This window comes from Dendropsophus ebraccatus, chromosome 3, assembly GCF_027789765.1.
Source record: "Dendropsophus ebraccatus isolate aDenEbr1 chromosome 3, aDenEbr1.pat, whole genome shotgun sequence".
Classification (NCBI taxonomy): domain Eukaryota; kingdom Metazoa; phylum Chordata; class Amphibia; order Anura; family Hylidae; genus Dendropsophus; species Dendropsophus ebraccatus.
This window is the reverse complement of record NC_091456.1, coordinates 117,796,686-117,812,630: the sequence shown is the minus strand read 5'-3', so window position 1 is coordinate 117,812,630 and position 15,945 is coordinate 117,796,686. Positions and strand designations below refer to the sequence as shown.

At 44.1% G+C, this 15,945-nt stretch overlaps 1 protein-coding gene across 1 annotated transcript in view; it reads left to right on the top strand.

The window, feature by feature from the left end:
• The window catches only part of MPND (MPN domain containing), a 204,910-nt gene extending 189,527 nt beyond the window's left edge, over positions 1-15,383 (top strand). Inside the window, exons 12-13 of the mRNA XM_069964537.1 lie at positions 97-189; positions 13,996-15,383. Of these exons, the coding sequence (XP_069820638.1) occupies positions 97-189; positions 13,996-14,073 (171 nt within the window). The 3' untranslated portion in view covers positions 14,074-15,383. The remainder of the gene's footprint in view (positions 1-96; positions 190-13,995) is intronic.
• Positions 15,384-15,945: the final 562 nt, after the last annotated feature.

The window sequence follows — 15,945 nt, the reverse complement described above, 5'->3', positions numbered from 1 at the left end:
CAATCTAGCAGGCTCAACACAACCATGATATTAATTGCATAACATATAGTAACGTTCAGTCAGAACTGTGTTTTTCAGTCACTATTTCTTTTACAGGCACTGCTGATTGAGTTCTATAAGGGAGGGCCTGACCAGATTACATTCCGGGATAAATGGAATGAAGATAATACTTTCCTAGACAAGATAAAGGTATGAAACCATTTCACATGCATCACACAAACATTATTCAATTGTGTTCATCATTTCATCTTTTAAAAGAAAATTGCAAATCACATGTAAAAGTACTGCAATATTTATATCTGCCACCCCTGATCTTACTATCCTAGTTAACTTCCGATGCTACTACTTTCCATTCAAGAATTAGTGTGCATTTATTATGCTGCTTATATATACCATTCCCCGCAGCCATACAGTTAGAATAGGGTACACTAATCACTTAAGTTTATAATCAAGGCCAAAGCCTATTTTTTTTAACTCGTTTTTATTAGGATGTATTATATGATACATTTGGCATAAACAACAATAAAACCATGAAACAGGAAAATTCACATACAATCCACAGCATGTAAATACAAAGGAATCTAGGAAAATACAACAAAAAGAGAAGTATCATAATTAGGGTAGCATTCTCAGTGTCTAGTAATTAAACCTTAACCTCACAGAGGGAAGGCAATCACCAAAAACCACTCAAGGAAGGTGTTGGGCTATGTTCACACAAAATCAATAATGGAGAAAAGGTGGCCGTTTTTGCTATTTAAAACAACGTCCGTTCGCGCCACAATATAACTGACTGTAATGCAATGCAGTCAGTGGAAAGACGGACGTCCAATGCAGACAATGTATTGAATAACGGACCTTATCACCATGGACGTCAAAATAATGATCATGACAATTCTTTTTAGACGTCTTTTGCAAACAGCGGATGTTTATTAGTTGTTCACGCACAGTTTTTCTTTTGTCACGGTTCTTTCCCTGTTTTTCCAATTAACCCCTAGACGACCCTGGGTGTACCTGTACGTCCTGGGCCGCCTACGGGGGTTCAGAGTGGGGCTCGTGGTCCTGGGTGCCGCATGTAGCCCGGGACCGCGGCTATTAGCGGGCACGGTCCGATCGCCGTGCCCGCTAATTAAATATTCAGATCTGAATACTTCATGCAGCCTCATCCCTGGTGTCTAGTGGGGAGATTCCCCCCCCCCCCCCCCCGCGCGCGACGTTGTCTGGGGCAGCAGCCAAAAGCAATCGAGTGCCGATCTCATTCATATATGAAGTATAACTATACTGCATAGATCTCAATGAGAGATCAGTGTACTTATACTAGAAGTCCCCCAAGGGGGCTTCTAGTATAAGTGTAATGAAAAAAAAAAATTGTTATTAATAAAAAGCCCTAAAAAAGTTTGAATCACCCCCCTTTTCCCATGTTATAAATAAGAATAAATAAATAAACATATTTAAAATCACCACGTGTGTATTCGCCCAAAATATTAATTTATTATATTCCTGATCTCGCTCCGTAAACGGCGTAAGCGGCAAAAAATCCCAAAGTACAAAATTGTGAATTTTTTTGTCGCATCAAATCCAGAAAAATTGTAATAAAAAGCGAACAAAACGTCGCATATGTGCAATCAAGGTACCGATAGAAAGAACACATCATGGTGCAAAAAATGACACCTCAATCAACCCCATAGACCAAAGAATAAAAGCGCTATAAGAATGGGAATAGAGCGATTTTAACCACTTAGCGACCCATGACGTATCAGATACGTCATGGTGCCGCAGGGAGAGTTCAGAGAGGGGTCCCACCGGGACTCCGCGCTGAACGGCGCCACTCCCGGCTGTGATCTGCAGCTGTGGAGTGCCTCTATTAGCGGCATGGGTCCCGTTGCCGCGCCGGCTAATTAAGCCTCTAAATGCAGCTGTCAAACCTGACAGCTGCATTTAGAAGCTTAGTTCCGTGCATCCCTGGTGTCTAGTGGGTCGGAGATCCGTTCTTCTGCCCGTGCCGGGCCTCAGCGTTGCAATGACGCTGATCCCGGCTTGGCAATAGATTGCTGTGGCCTGCAGCAGGCCAGAGCAATCTATCACCGATCGAATCGAACTCTGCTGTGTATATACACAGCATTGATCTCTATGAGAGATCAGTGCTGTGTATATACAAGTCCCCCCAGGGGGACTTCTTGTTAATGTAAAAAAAAAAGTTAAAATGTTTTTTTATTAATGAAAAATCCCCTCTCCTAATAAAAGTCCAAATCACCCCCCTTTTCCCATTTTATAAATATAAATAAGTAAATAAACAAATAAATAAACATATTTGGTATCGCTGCGCGTGTAATCGCCCAAACTATTACTTTAGCACATTGCTGATCTCCCATGATAAACGCCGCAAGCGCAAAAAAATTCCAAAGTGCAAAATTGTGCATTTTTGGTCGTATCAAATCCAGAAAAAATGTAATAAAAAGCGATCAAAAAGTTGCATGTGCGCAATCAAGGTACCGATAGAAAGAACACATCATGGCGCATAAAAATGACACCTCAATCAGCCCCATAGACCAAAGGATAAAAACTCTATAAGCCTGGGAATGGAGCTATTTTAAGGAACATATATTTGTTAACAATGGTTTGAATTTTTTATAAGCCATCACATATAAGAAAGGTTATACATGTTACATATCGTTGTAATCGTAACGACTTGAGGAACATGTAAAACAAGTCAGTTTTACCCCAGGGTGAACGGCATAAACACAAAACTCCCTGAAATGAAACCAAATTCTTTTTTTTTCAATTTGACAGCCCAAATGATTTTTTCCAGATTTCGCTTCATATTTTGTTGGTAAAATAAAGTCTGTCATTGCAAAGTACAATTGGTGTCGCAAAAACTAAGGGCTCATGTGGGTCTCTAGGTGAAAAAATGCAAGTGCTATGACCTTTTAAACATAAAGTGGAAAAAGCAAAAGCGCAAAAACGAAAATTGGCTTTGACCATAAGGGGTTAAGGACCATATATTTGTTAACAATGGTTTGAATTTTTTACAAGCCATCAGATGAAAAAAAAAGCTACATGTTACATATCGTTGTAATCGTAACGACTTGAGGAAAATGTATAACAAGTCAGTTTAACCCCAGGGCAAACAGCGTTAAAACAAAAACCCTCCAAATAAAAAAAAAAGCGTGTTTTTTTTTAATTTCACCACACATTTAATTTTATTCTGCTTTTGCAGTGTACTGTTTAAAAAAAATCAGCCTGTCATTGCAAAAGTACTATTAGTGGCGCAAAAAATAAGAGCTCATGTGGGTTTTTTAGGTAATAAAAATGCAACGGCTATGGCCTTTTAAGCACAAGGAGGAAAAAACGAAAACGCAAAAATTTAAATTGGCCCAGTCCTCTAAGGGTTAAATTCAATGGAATTTTCATGCAGATATTGTTTCTGCGTGAAGTAGAGATTACTCTACTGGAGTAGTCGAGTAAATATCTCTCTGACGTAGACGGCGGGTCAGCAAACGTTTATGCGGCTGTATACTTAATGTTTCAAATTATTTTAATGAGGTTTTCAAATTTTTTAAAGTACAACAATAGGTAACACAGTAATGGCATATCCACCAAAGGGGGGGGGGAGGGAGGGGGGGGAAGGAAGGAAAGGCAGGGTAAGGAAATAGGTTCACGGTGAAGAGGTATGGTAGGACTGGGAGGGGGAAGGTAAAAGAGGGGGGGGGGGGGGGAGGGGGAAGGTAAAAGAGGGGGAGGGTAGGGAGGGGGAAGGGGAAAGGGGGGGCAGGTAATGGCGAACAGAAGGGAAGGGAACACAAAGAAACAAAAAGAGGAAGGGAAGATAAATGTAACAGGTTGCATAACTGTAAATGAACGGTGTAGAATGATGGTAACCAGAAATAACAATACAATGCAATACATTGGCATCAATAGGACAACCATATGTAAAAGCAAACTGGTAGCTTGACATGGGATATTAGATACATATGTAAACAGCAGTATAGCAATAAACATATCATAAAACAAGAAGAGAATGTGTCCGTAGAAGGCGCATAACGACCTCTGATGTACCATATAACAAAGCAAGTGTCCACAAAGTTTAAGAGGGCGTAAATGCAGGCGTAAGTAGGACCCATCAAAGCTGGGGTCGCCTCAGCAGAGCGCAGAGGGCCAACAGTTAGTAGCCAGTGACACAGAACAAAAAGGGGGAGGGAGACAAAACACACAAGAGACCACGAAGACACGAACAAAACAAAGGGACACAGGACCGGACAAGACAAGAGGGCCGCAAATGGACATAAGTCAGATGAAAATAACTCATGACTGCGGTCTAGGTATGGGGCACATAGTCCAGTTCAGGTGAGGAGAGGAGTCCAATGTACAACAATAAAAGGCTGGGTCAGCAAGGAAAACAAGAGCTCCCGGCCAATGCAAATCACGGATGAGAGCGTAGAGTCTCAGCAAGGCATTGTGAAAGATGCGGAAGGTTCCAAGTCTGGAGTAGTTGCAGGCCATCGTCGACATCCCGAATGGTAAAAGAGTCAGTCCCTTTGTTGATGATGAGACGTGAAGAATTGCCCCACTTATACGAAATTCCTTTGGCCCTTAAAGTGGCAGTGATCGGAGCAAAGGACCTTCGAAACTGTAATGTAGCCGCGGATAAATCTGGGTAAACGGATATTGAAGCAAATTGAGCAGATGGCGCCTGAAGCCGTCTGGTGGCAGCCATAATAGCCGTTTTAACATGCAAATGTCTGATTCTCACCAAGGCATCTCTAGGGGTACTCGGTGGCAAGTGCGCAGGGCGAGGCAGGCGACGGGCCCAGTCAATAATGATTTCCTTGTGATCAGAAGTAGGCAGCAGTTCCTTCATGAAACCTTGAATATAGGCAGGGAGGTCAGAGACAGGGACAGATTCAGGAACGCCTCTAAATTTCAGATTGTGCTCACTAGACCGGTCATCCACAGTGGCCAAAGTCTCTTTCAGACGGGTCACCTCTTCCTGTAGTTGCCAATGTGAATCAACAAATACATTGTACTCACTCACAATTTCGGAGATTTTCTTCTCTGCATTTTGCACTCTTAGTTCCACAGCAGAAATGGAATCTTTAATGACTGCAAGGGCATTGTCTAACCGAAGCTGGATTGAGTCTCTGAATGCTAACATCATCTGCCTTAGAAGCTCAGTGGTGAGTTGAGTGTCAGGAATTGAAGTGTCAGAGCATCAAAGGGGTCAGAGTAAGTCGATGTAACAGAAACAGTATCTGCTTGAGCAGAGGCATTGATGGAAGGCTGTGCAGGCAGACTGCGATGTACATTCTCAGCAGGACTTGGATAGCAAAGCTGCTGACATGCCGTGCTTGGCTGAATAGAGGGAGGAGGGGCCGGAGGGGGATGAGAAGGAGAGGAGAGATAAGGCTGCAGCTTCGTGCTGGCTTCCGCCCGGAGCCCGGGGGAGCCGGTTTTGGCATATCTTCTCCTCCTGCCCCCCCCCCCCCTCGCATGCTGCTGGAGTGTATTAGCTGCAACCGAGTGTGTGGCTGAGCCGGTCCGCTGCTGTGCTGATATGTTAAGAGCCGGTGCGGTCTGCCACACCGCCCCGGCGCTTGCAGGGGAGGAGTCCGGGGCGAGAGAAGCAGGGAAGCCGGCGCCATCTTGCCTCGCCGCGACTGTGCTGAGAGAGGCTTCAATCTTCCTCCGGAGTGCAGCTGATGCTCTGTGGGATGTCATTTTCACGCTGGGAGTGTGAAGGGACGTCATGGCAAGCCTCGGGTGTAAAATAAAGCTATAAGTCCGCTATAAAGATGCTAGTTTCGGTCGCTAGTGCCGGAGCTCCTCAAGCATGCGTCCGCTCTCCTCAGTGGCAAACCACGCCCCCCGCGGCTGTATGCTTAAGCTGGTCAGCTAAGTAATACAAGTAAATGTCTGGCATTGCTATACCCGTTAGGTCCTTTCAACTTTGGAGTTTGGCCAACTGAAGTTTAGATTTTGAGGCCCCTCATATAAAAATGATTATAGCAGAATCTAATTGTCTAAAGAATGCTTTAGGAATAGGGTGCCTTAGTTATATAAACCCCCCAATACTTTATGGGTGACCACCAGACCCTCAACATTAGTACCAAGTAGGTGTGACCGTGATGGGCTTTAGTGTAGGAGAAACAACTTTTTCATTAATAGGCCAGAGTAGGACCCAAACCGGTCTATAATATGGATTGCCCGGGAAAGGGGGGGGGGGGTGCAGGCAGAGACATCAGGGCGGGAGAGAAACAGGAGTAAGTAGCATATAGGCCAACTCTGTCTTCCCCGTCCGTGTATGGTGTGCCATTATACATTGGCTCAGTACGCAATAATGCAGCCAGGGGTTCCATAGCTAGTATAAACAATGATAGGGAGACTGGGCAACACTGACATGTCCCTTGTTCTAAAGGGAAGGAGGAAGAGGTTAGTCCATTTAGGCATATGGCAGACATGGGGTGTTTGTACAGCAGGGCTATCCAAGATATAACATTAGGGCCAAAATTAAACTTTTTCAGCACGGCTAGCAATAAGAGCTATTCGAGTCGAAAGCCTTGGCTGCGTTCAGCGATGCCAAGGCCCAGTCCTCCCTTTGACCAACACCCCTCTGCACAACTATCTGCGCCCGGCTGATATTGTTAGATGTACTATGTCCAGGCACAAAACCAGACTAGTTGGCATGTATAAGAGATGCAATCACTTGGTTAAGTTGATTAGGCAACACTTTGGCCGTGAGCTTATAGTCTAAGTTGAGTAAGGAAATCGGCTTATAAGACCCATCTGTGACTTATTCGGCTTCAGTGCTAGAACAATGGTAGCCACGTAGAAGGAGTCTGCGAGGGAATTCCTGTATAAGGAAGAGCGGAGGACCTCCAATAGCGGCGGCAATAGATATTCTGATACTGTAGATATGCCTCAAGAGGTATGCCATGAGGCCCGAGGCTTTGCCCCTTGGCGAAGACATGTAAAGCAAGCTCCAGCTCCCCCTGCGAGAAGAATGCCTCCAACATTGCACACCTCTCCTTAGGCAAGGGGATGTTCTCTAGATATCTAGCTATTTCCTCCTTAGAGCGTTGTACTTTGGTCTTATAGAGTTCTTGTTAGAACTTGGAAAAACACCCTAGCCGCAACCATTCGCACACCACCACCAAGGTGGAGGTGGCAACCAGTCTCTGCTGCAGCTCTCTTACGAAGCATGTGGTGGCTGCTATGTTCCTTAAAAAATAGTCAATTCTAGTGTGTGTCCTTCAGGGGTGTTATTAGAATGAATACTCTTGTTCCGCAGGATGGTCAATCTGCCATTGTTGTACAGTTGGTGAAAGCATATAAGTTGATCCAGAGAGGCAGGACGTCCATCTAAGAAGTGTCGGTCCATAGCCTGAGAGAGCGGGAGGTTGAAATCCCCACCTAGGTGGCCACACGTTTGAGCACCCTGCGGATGAAGGGTATTTGGGCCCTATTAGGAGCATACATATTACAAAATAAGATAGGTTTACTCTGTATAGAGCCTTCTACAATAACAAACCTCCCTCCTGGGTCTGAATACAAGGAGCTAATCTGTACCGGGCAGTGTCTAGAAAACAGTATAGCCACTCCTGCACGTTTACAACCTGCAGAGGCAGAGTATGACTAGGGATATAAATGTTGGCAAGTCTAAAATTGGTGGACTGCTCAAAGTGGGTCTCTTGCAAAAAGGCCACATCTGATTTCAGATCTTTCAGTTCGTTCACATTAGAATTTAAGCCCTTCACATTCAAGGAGAAGGACCTAACCATTGGGAAGGAGAGAAAGAAAGAACCCGCCTATAAGTGGACTCACCAGATCCTGCACAACAGTTACCTCAGGCAGAAGGATCGGCTTTTAAGGAGGATGATATGGAGTATAAGGCCAATTCCAAAGTTCCATGAACGGGGGAACAAAACTACAATTCCCAAAACTACAATTCCCATCATGCCTGGACAGCCAAAGCTAAAGCTTTGGCTGTCCAGGCATGATGGAACTTGTAGTTTTGCAACAGCTGGAGGGCCTGAGTTTGACATCCCTGGTTATTAAAGATGAGCGGAACTTTCGGACTTTTGGTCCGAAAGGAGCTCACTCCAGTGCGATGCCTGCGATCCCGGGTGCATAGTTGCGATTACGGGAATCTGCGGCCGGGATCTTCTAGGGAATTCAAGATGCATTCCCTGGAAATCCAGGGAATGTATCTTAAATTCCCTGGTAGATCCTGCCCGCAGATTCACGGGATCGCAACTATGCACCCGGGATCGCAGGCATCGCAGGCATAGTAATCGAGCGAAGATGCCGTCGGACCAAAAGTCTGACGTTTCGCTCATCCCTGCTGGTTATGTTCGCTCATCCCTGCTGGTTATGCTGGTTGAGCTCCATGAGCTCAAAGTGGGGTCTTAGGAGAGGAGGTCTGGCTAGGGACAAAGTTCTTAGACTTTCGCCGGCACCTCTTCTGGACCAACATTTGCCACACCGGAGGCAGGGATGGGGCAATCGTCCATTCAGTAATCTTGGGAGCTGCTATTTTCAAGATCTTACAGAAGCGAGGGAGGTCCGTTGAATCCTTTAAAGGGGAACCCCAGGTAGAGGTTTAAAAAAATTTATCTTCTGCAGAAGCATATAGCATTACTTACCTGTCTGTCCCAGTTTTAAAAACTACCAAAAATCCATCACAATCAGTAAAATTAGTGCTGCACCTGTTTCTGGCTGGTCAGAGACGGGGAATCACTCAGGGGATTGGGGGATTCATCCAAGCCTCCTGTGACATAACGCCCTGACCCCTGTATGCATCATCAGCCTGTCCTCAGCAAACACACACAATGTGAGACAGAGGCATGGAAGATTTGTCTCCTAAGGGGGGGGGGGGAGAGCAGAAGGAGCAGGAGACAATGTCAATTGGCACAGAGGCCATTTTTTTTCACTTCCTGGATTTCTGTCAGCTACCAGTGTGGCAGAACTGTACAGATACGGTAATACATTGTACAGACACATCTATAAAACTTTTAATGTAGTTTTAATAGAAAACACGTTTTTCTTATCCGGAGTTCCCCTTTAAAACTGCAGATTATCTGTCTTTACATGCCATGAGAGCAAATGGAAAGCTTCACTTGTAGATGATGTTGTTATCCCACAGGACAGTTAAAAGCAGCCGCAGCAAACATGGCTTCTGGAGGGTGTAATCCAATAGAGATCTGGGAAACTTTGTAGGGGAGCACCATCAAACTCAAAGTTCCGTAGGTTTTTGGCCACAAATAACATCGCGGGGGGTGGGTGGGGGGGTAAAGGGGGGGTATAGGCAGGTCTCGGTCCTGTCCAGCTTTGCTTTGTGGGTCGCAGGTTCCTCCAAGACAGAGTTAAATACAGCCTCAAGTGTCTCATGTAATTCTTTATCTCTAGTGGCTTCAGGAAGCCCCCTAATCCAGATGTTGTTGCGGTGGCCTCTATTGTCCAACTCCTCATTATGCATGTCCCCCAGGGTAGCATTCTGAGAGCTGGCAGTCATTTGTAGTTGGGCAATAAAGCCTCTGGTTGCATCGTGGTCATCTTCCAAAGATTCCACTCTGGTTGTAATCAGCTCGATATCCTTCCTGACCTCCGAAATTTAAGCCCAGCAGGCAATTTGGACCGCAGTTATTAGGGAATGAAAATCAGTCTTAGTAGGAAGTTGTGACAAAAACAGCCGAATGTCATGCTGAGAGCTTTTACCAGGCATTAGTGAATCTCTGTCCTGCTGTAAGGACTAAACCCCAATTTGAGATATTTCACCTCCGAGTGGATATAGGGGATCAGCAGGGGAGGCATGTATTTCCACCTCAGTGGAATGCAGGCTGCGCACTGTAGTGCGTGATTGTTCCACTTTTGGCTGAGAGGCCATGGCTAAGGTATAGGCCTTAAGATCAGTCCCAGAGACAGAGCGTTGTGGTGGTGGGGTGCCCTTGATAAAGCCAGTCAGTGCAGGGAATGGGCTGTCCAAATACTTCTCTGGTGTAACGTCCCTTATATGCTTCCCTGGTGTGTGAGGGGAGGCAGCATCCGTATTCACTGTGGCACAGTTAACTCCCTCAGGGAGACAGCAGCAGGTTGTGCTGCAGAGGTGACACTGTGTCTGTCCCATGTGGCAAGATGGCACCGGAGCCCGTGCTTCCCGGGGTCCTGGCTCTGGGATGACTCCCCCAACTGCAGAGGAAGGGTGTCAGCAGTAACAGGCTATGCCTTGGGGCGCCCTGGAGGACGCCGTGTAATGAAGCAGGCTCTTCTCGATCTCCTATGCACTGATGACGAGAGGCCAGAGGTGAGAGGAGCTGCAGCATCCGGCCGCAAGAAGTAGCGCTCAAGGGTGGGCGCACCCGAACTGGGCCCAGAGGCTGATGAGGAAGTAAGTTTCTTTCCCCCCATGAAAAAGGGGTTAGAGCAGGTAGTGGGCCTGATTTTGCAGCTGTGTCGACCGGCGCTCACCCCTTACACTTCCTCCTCCATTGGCTGCTCGCTCCGCCCCCAACCCCTTTCATTTTTATGTGGTTCTATATGTGAAATGTAGAAGTCCCTTACACTGCTCTCAATCCTTATTCACTATGAGTAATAGAGCAGAATATACCCTTTATTTTTTTTAAAGGAGTGTCGTTTGCTGAAGTTCCCTATGGATAGCATCATCGACTGGGGGCCCACTAAGGCTCGCTCTACACCCCCTAGGGTGAACCCCTAGCTACGCCCCTGGGTCTGGTGTAAGGTTTCCCTGATCCCACCATCATACCGCTACCCCTATATGTGTGCAGCCACTGTTCTCCGCTATCACTATGCAGCCATCATTGTACTGGTGTATACATATCCCTACTTGTGTTGTAGAGTTGTATCTCTCATAGTGACTGACTATATCAGTGTTCCTACAATTCTCATCATGTCCTGCCATATGAAGGCTAGCAGGGCATGCTGGAAGTTGTAGTTTTGGAGAGCCACAGGCTGGAGAACCCTGGAGTAAAAAGGTTGCCCCAGCTAGTTGTGTCATCATCTTTCATTTACTGAGACTCCCAGGAATTCATTGATTAAGGGTGGTATTACACGGGCCGAGCAGGGCCCGATAATACCTGTAAACGAGCAGCGATCTGCTAGATCGTTGCTCGTTTACTGGACCTATTACACGGCCCGATAATCGTTTGACAAGAGCTGCAAGGACATCGTTACCGATGTCCTTGCAGCCCTTGCTAAACTGGCATACATTACCCATCCACGTTCCAGGGCTGCTCCTGTGTCCGCTTCTCCCGGGGGTCCCGCGCGCTCTCTAGCGTCACAGCAGCCTGTCAGCTGGTAGGCCGCTCAGCCAATCACAGGCCGGGACCGCCGCGGCCTGTGATTGGCTGAGCGGCCTATCAGCTGACAGGCCTCTGTGACGCTAGAGCGCGCGCGGGATGCAGGGAGAAGCGGACGGCAGGAGCAGCCCTGGAACGTGGATGGGTAATGTATATCGTTAGTCGCCGGCCACGCACCGCTATTACACGCAGCGGTGCGCGGTCGGCGCCCGACGAAAATAGGTTCTAAACTATATCAACGATCAGCCGATGATCGTTGTCATCGGCTGATCGTTGCATTTATTACACGGAGCGATAATCGGCCGAATCGGGCCAATTCGGCCGATTATCATTCCGTGTAATACCACCCTTAAAGTTGAGATAGCTATGGTGTGCTCAGTCACGAGGGAGGGGAAGAAGGGGGAGGCCACGCCCTCTTTCAGGCAGTCAGAAGAAAAACTCATTTATTTTTCTGAGCTGAACAACTGGTGATATCTCAGCAAACGCACAAGATATTCACAAAATTTACGGCTCTTTGTGAACGGTAACGGTGGGCTTTTTATTTAAGTAATTACTTTTTTTTTGGTCACTTAAATTATAGTTGCACTTTAAGTATAAAAGAAGTTGATATAATGAGTGGGATCTTAGGAAAAAGGTATTACACCTTCAGGCTGGGTTCACACTATGTATATTTGAGGCTGTATTTGGTCCTCATAGCAACCAAAACCAGGAGTGGATTGAAAACACAGAAAGGCTCTGTCCACACAATGTTGTAATTGAGTGGATGGCCGCCATATAACGGTAAATAACTTCCATTATTTCAATACAATAGCCGTTGTTTTAAAATAACAGCACAGATTTGCCATTAAATGACGGCCATCCACTCAATTACAACATTATGTGAACAGAGCCTTTCTGTGTTTTCAATCCACTCCTTGTTTTGGTTGCTATACAGCCTCAAATATACAGCCTCAAATATACGTAGTGTGAACATAGCCTCAAAACGTGTTAATTATAAATAAAAGCCATTTTACTTCACTCTGAGTGTCTGTCGGAAGTCACTAATTCCGGTCCCAATATCAGACACACTAGCCGGGCCCAAGTGCAGCTGGAACTGGCGTCTTTTCTTGCCTTTGCTATGTGAGGTAACATGATGACATTAATGGACGTGGGTTTCAAATATATTTGCTTTGTTATATGACTGTTAACTAAACCTAAAGTGTCCATATTAGGACATAGTCAGAAGTCTGAAGAGTGAAGAATCATTTTTACACAAGTCTGACACCTGACCCCTAATTAGGATATAGTCAGAAGTCAAAGTCAAGAATCATTTTGACACAAGTGTAGACTGGTTGAAGTGACATTGGTTGAGAAAAGGGTTATTTTATTCTCAAAACTGCATTAGCAGCCTTCCACTACAGCTGTTCTTTCAGAGATCTAAACACAAATTATTAGGTAATGGCTTTAAAGGGGTTATCCAGCGCTACAAAAACATGGCTACTTTGTTCCAGAGACAGCACCGCTCTTGTCTGCAGTTTGGGTGGGCCTTTGTAATTCAGTCCATTGAAGTGAATTGAATTGGAGATTTTTTTTTTTCAAATCCTTTTCCCAATTTGCAAAAATTTGTAAAAACAAATTGCTCTCCCCTCAGCTGATCGTCTTTATTACACATTAGGCCATCCACAACCTGTCTTCTCCGTACATCTCTGACCTGATATCCCGCTATCGTCCTTCACGCAACCTTCGATCCTCCAGTGACCTCCGTCTGCGCTCCCCCCTTGTTCGTACCTCGCACAACCGCCTCCAAGACTGAGCCTCCCCCATACTCTGGAACTCACTACCCCAACACATCCGTCTCTCATCCACCATCATGTCCTTCAAAAGTAACCTGAAAACCCATCTCTTCAAACTAGGCTACAACCTACAATAACTCTGCATCACACTTGAATGGCTGCACTTTACCTCCTGTTTCTCTCCCTATACCCTATAGATTGTAAGCCCTCGCGGGAGGGGTCCTCTTCCCCCATGTACCAGTCTGTCTTTTGCCTTCATGTAATGTTTTCTGATCTTGTATTCTTCCTGCCTGTTGCCTATCTATTGTATAGCGCTCTGGAATTAAGGGCGCTTTATAAATAAATAATAATAATAAAATTACACAGGGCGATATGTGTCTTATTCCTCAGATAATGGCAGTACAGTGGCTCAGTGGTTAGCGCTGGGGTCCTGGGTTCAAATCCCACCAAGGGCAACATCTGCAAAGAGTTTCTATGTTCTCTCTGTGTTTGCGTGGGTTTCCTCCGGGTACTCCAGTTTCCTCCCACACCCAAAAAAACCTCATACAGATAGGTAAAGTGCTGTGGAATCTGTGTGCGCTATACAAATAAAATAAAAAAAAAAGATAATAACTCTATTATAAATTGAATCTGTCTGGTTGTCTGCACTTCCTGCGCACTCATCCATCTCAGGCCCTTCACACTCTATAGGCTTGTATGGGCAATATTAGCCTGTACTCACTCAGTTGTTGACAGCTTTCCCTTTATAATCAACAGATAGGAAATGAGGGTGAAGGAGGGAAACCGGTATAGCTTTTCCTATATTCACTTGTACTGTTGATTTCTGCAAAGTTGTTTTAAATGATAGTCACACTTTAAATGGTAAATGTATGTTCTTTTCTTTTCCCCATGTAACTGTGACCGTTTTTCGTTTGCAGGGTTCATTGGCTGCCCAAATTCCTAAGGATGCTGGATTTGAGGTCATTCTAGACCAAATGTATAGAGTTCTTACCTAGGTGGGGTGACTGTCGATGTCTTTCTTGAAATATGTTTTATGTAAATATTTATGCAATTTATAACATTAATAAAACTTAGGTTGAGTTATGTTGCTTGCAATTATGTTAAAAATAGTTATAGCCGTGTTTAATAAGTAAATTACATGCGCTAATTCTGAGCTATTAAAAAGAAACAACTTTAAAAAGCTATTCATTCACATCTTTGAATAGCTCACATTTTGACATACATCTGTGTGAAAAATATAACCAAATATAAATAGTTGCAGAAAAAAACATACAAGATCCCGCCTCCTTCACTTACTGGCTGAGCAGACCTGAGACGTAGCGTCTCGGGCGGCGTCAGACACCAGGAAGCGGCCGGGGACTGAAGCCCCGCGATGCGGGACCCGCTGCTGGAACCGGAGAGGTGAGTGGATGTCTTTTCCCTCAGCCACCTTCTCCCCGGTCCCATCAAAAAACTGCCCCCCCCCACCTGAGTACCCCTTTAAGGTATATGGTCAGGTCCAAGGACTTACACATCTGTAGCTACATTTGATTTGTATTGTCATAAAAAAGTAATATTTATTTAGATTCTGGTTCTGTATTGTATCATTTTTTTGCTTTGTATAGTCCATTTTATAAATGTGTATTTGTGTCTTTTTTTTTTTTGAGAATGGATAAGTAACATTTTTTTTTTCTAATATTGCTGAAATACATATGTACAAAAATAGAACAAATGTGTATGTCAATTATTCAGAAATTGAATTTTTTAAATTTCTGTAGACAAGTGGACCAAGGAAATTTCAGTTTTGCGTTTTAGTTTTTCCCTCCTCATCTATAACACTTTTTCCCCCATCTACAGGGCCATGTAAGGGCTTTTTTTTTTCAGAAATAGGTGTTATTTCAATCTACCATAACATGTATGATGGAACCCCAAAAATATAATTTATGGGATGAAATTGGGAAATACAATTCTGCAAATTTTGTAGGAGTTCCAAGTTTACTTAATGCACTTTACAGTTTTTACTTTACTATACAGAGATATGCATGTTTATAAAGATTTTCTGTTTGGGCAGCTTCACACAATTGATGGTGTGGATCTGCCGCAGATTTGATCTAAATAACTGAACACAGCATCAAATCTTCACCATCAAATCTGCTGTTGATCCTGTATGTGTGAACGCACCCTTTTTACTATTTTTTTTAACAGTAAACTTTTTTTTGCAAATAGTTATGATTAAAATGGTTCTATTGTGACTCCTATAACGCTTTTATTTTTTCATCATTTTTTGTGCCATGAATAGTTTTTATTAGTACCATATTTGTGTAGATTGGACATATTGATCAATTTTTATACATTTTTTAAAAATAAAATGTAATAAAAAATCATCAATCCCGGAGTTTTCTATTGCTTTTTGTTTATGCCGTTTACCGGATCAAGTAATATATAAGAAACACACTCCGTAAACATTTTTCATTGCTTAATACTTCATGGGGGGGGAACATGGGGAAGGGGGACATTAACTTAAATAACACACATTACAATGTTGTATAACTTTGTAATGTGTGTTATTTAGTGAAAAAATATCTTACACCGCACTACCCCTTTAAATACAGGTATTTGTTACCTATGCTTTTTTTATCAGATAATTTTTATTCAGTTTTTCCAAACATACAAAGTGTAAACAGACATTTAGAAAAGCAGTACAGTGAAACTCCAGAAATTACAATCATGTATTGTGAGCATGTCTTCTGATTCCTTCACCACTAAATCAGGCAGGTATGCCATAGCTCTCTTCAATACTACACATACTCTAGCAAGTACTTCAGTAAAACAGAAAAAAAAAACAACCAGCAAATAAATAAGCATCTAACAACGTGCACACGTAGCTT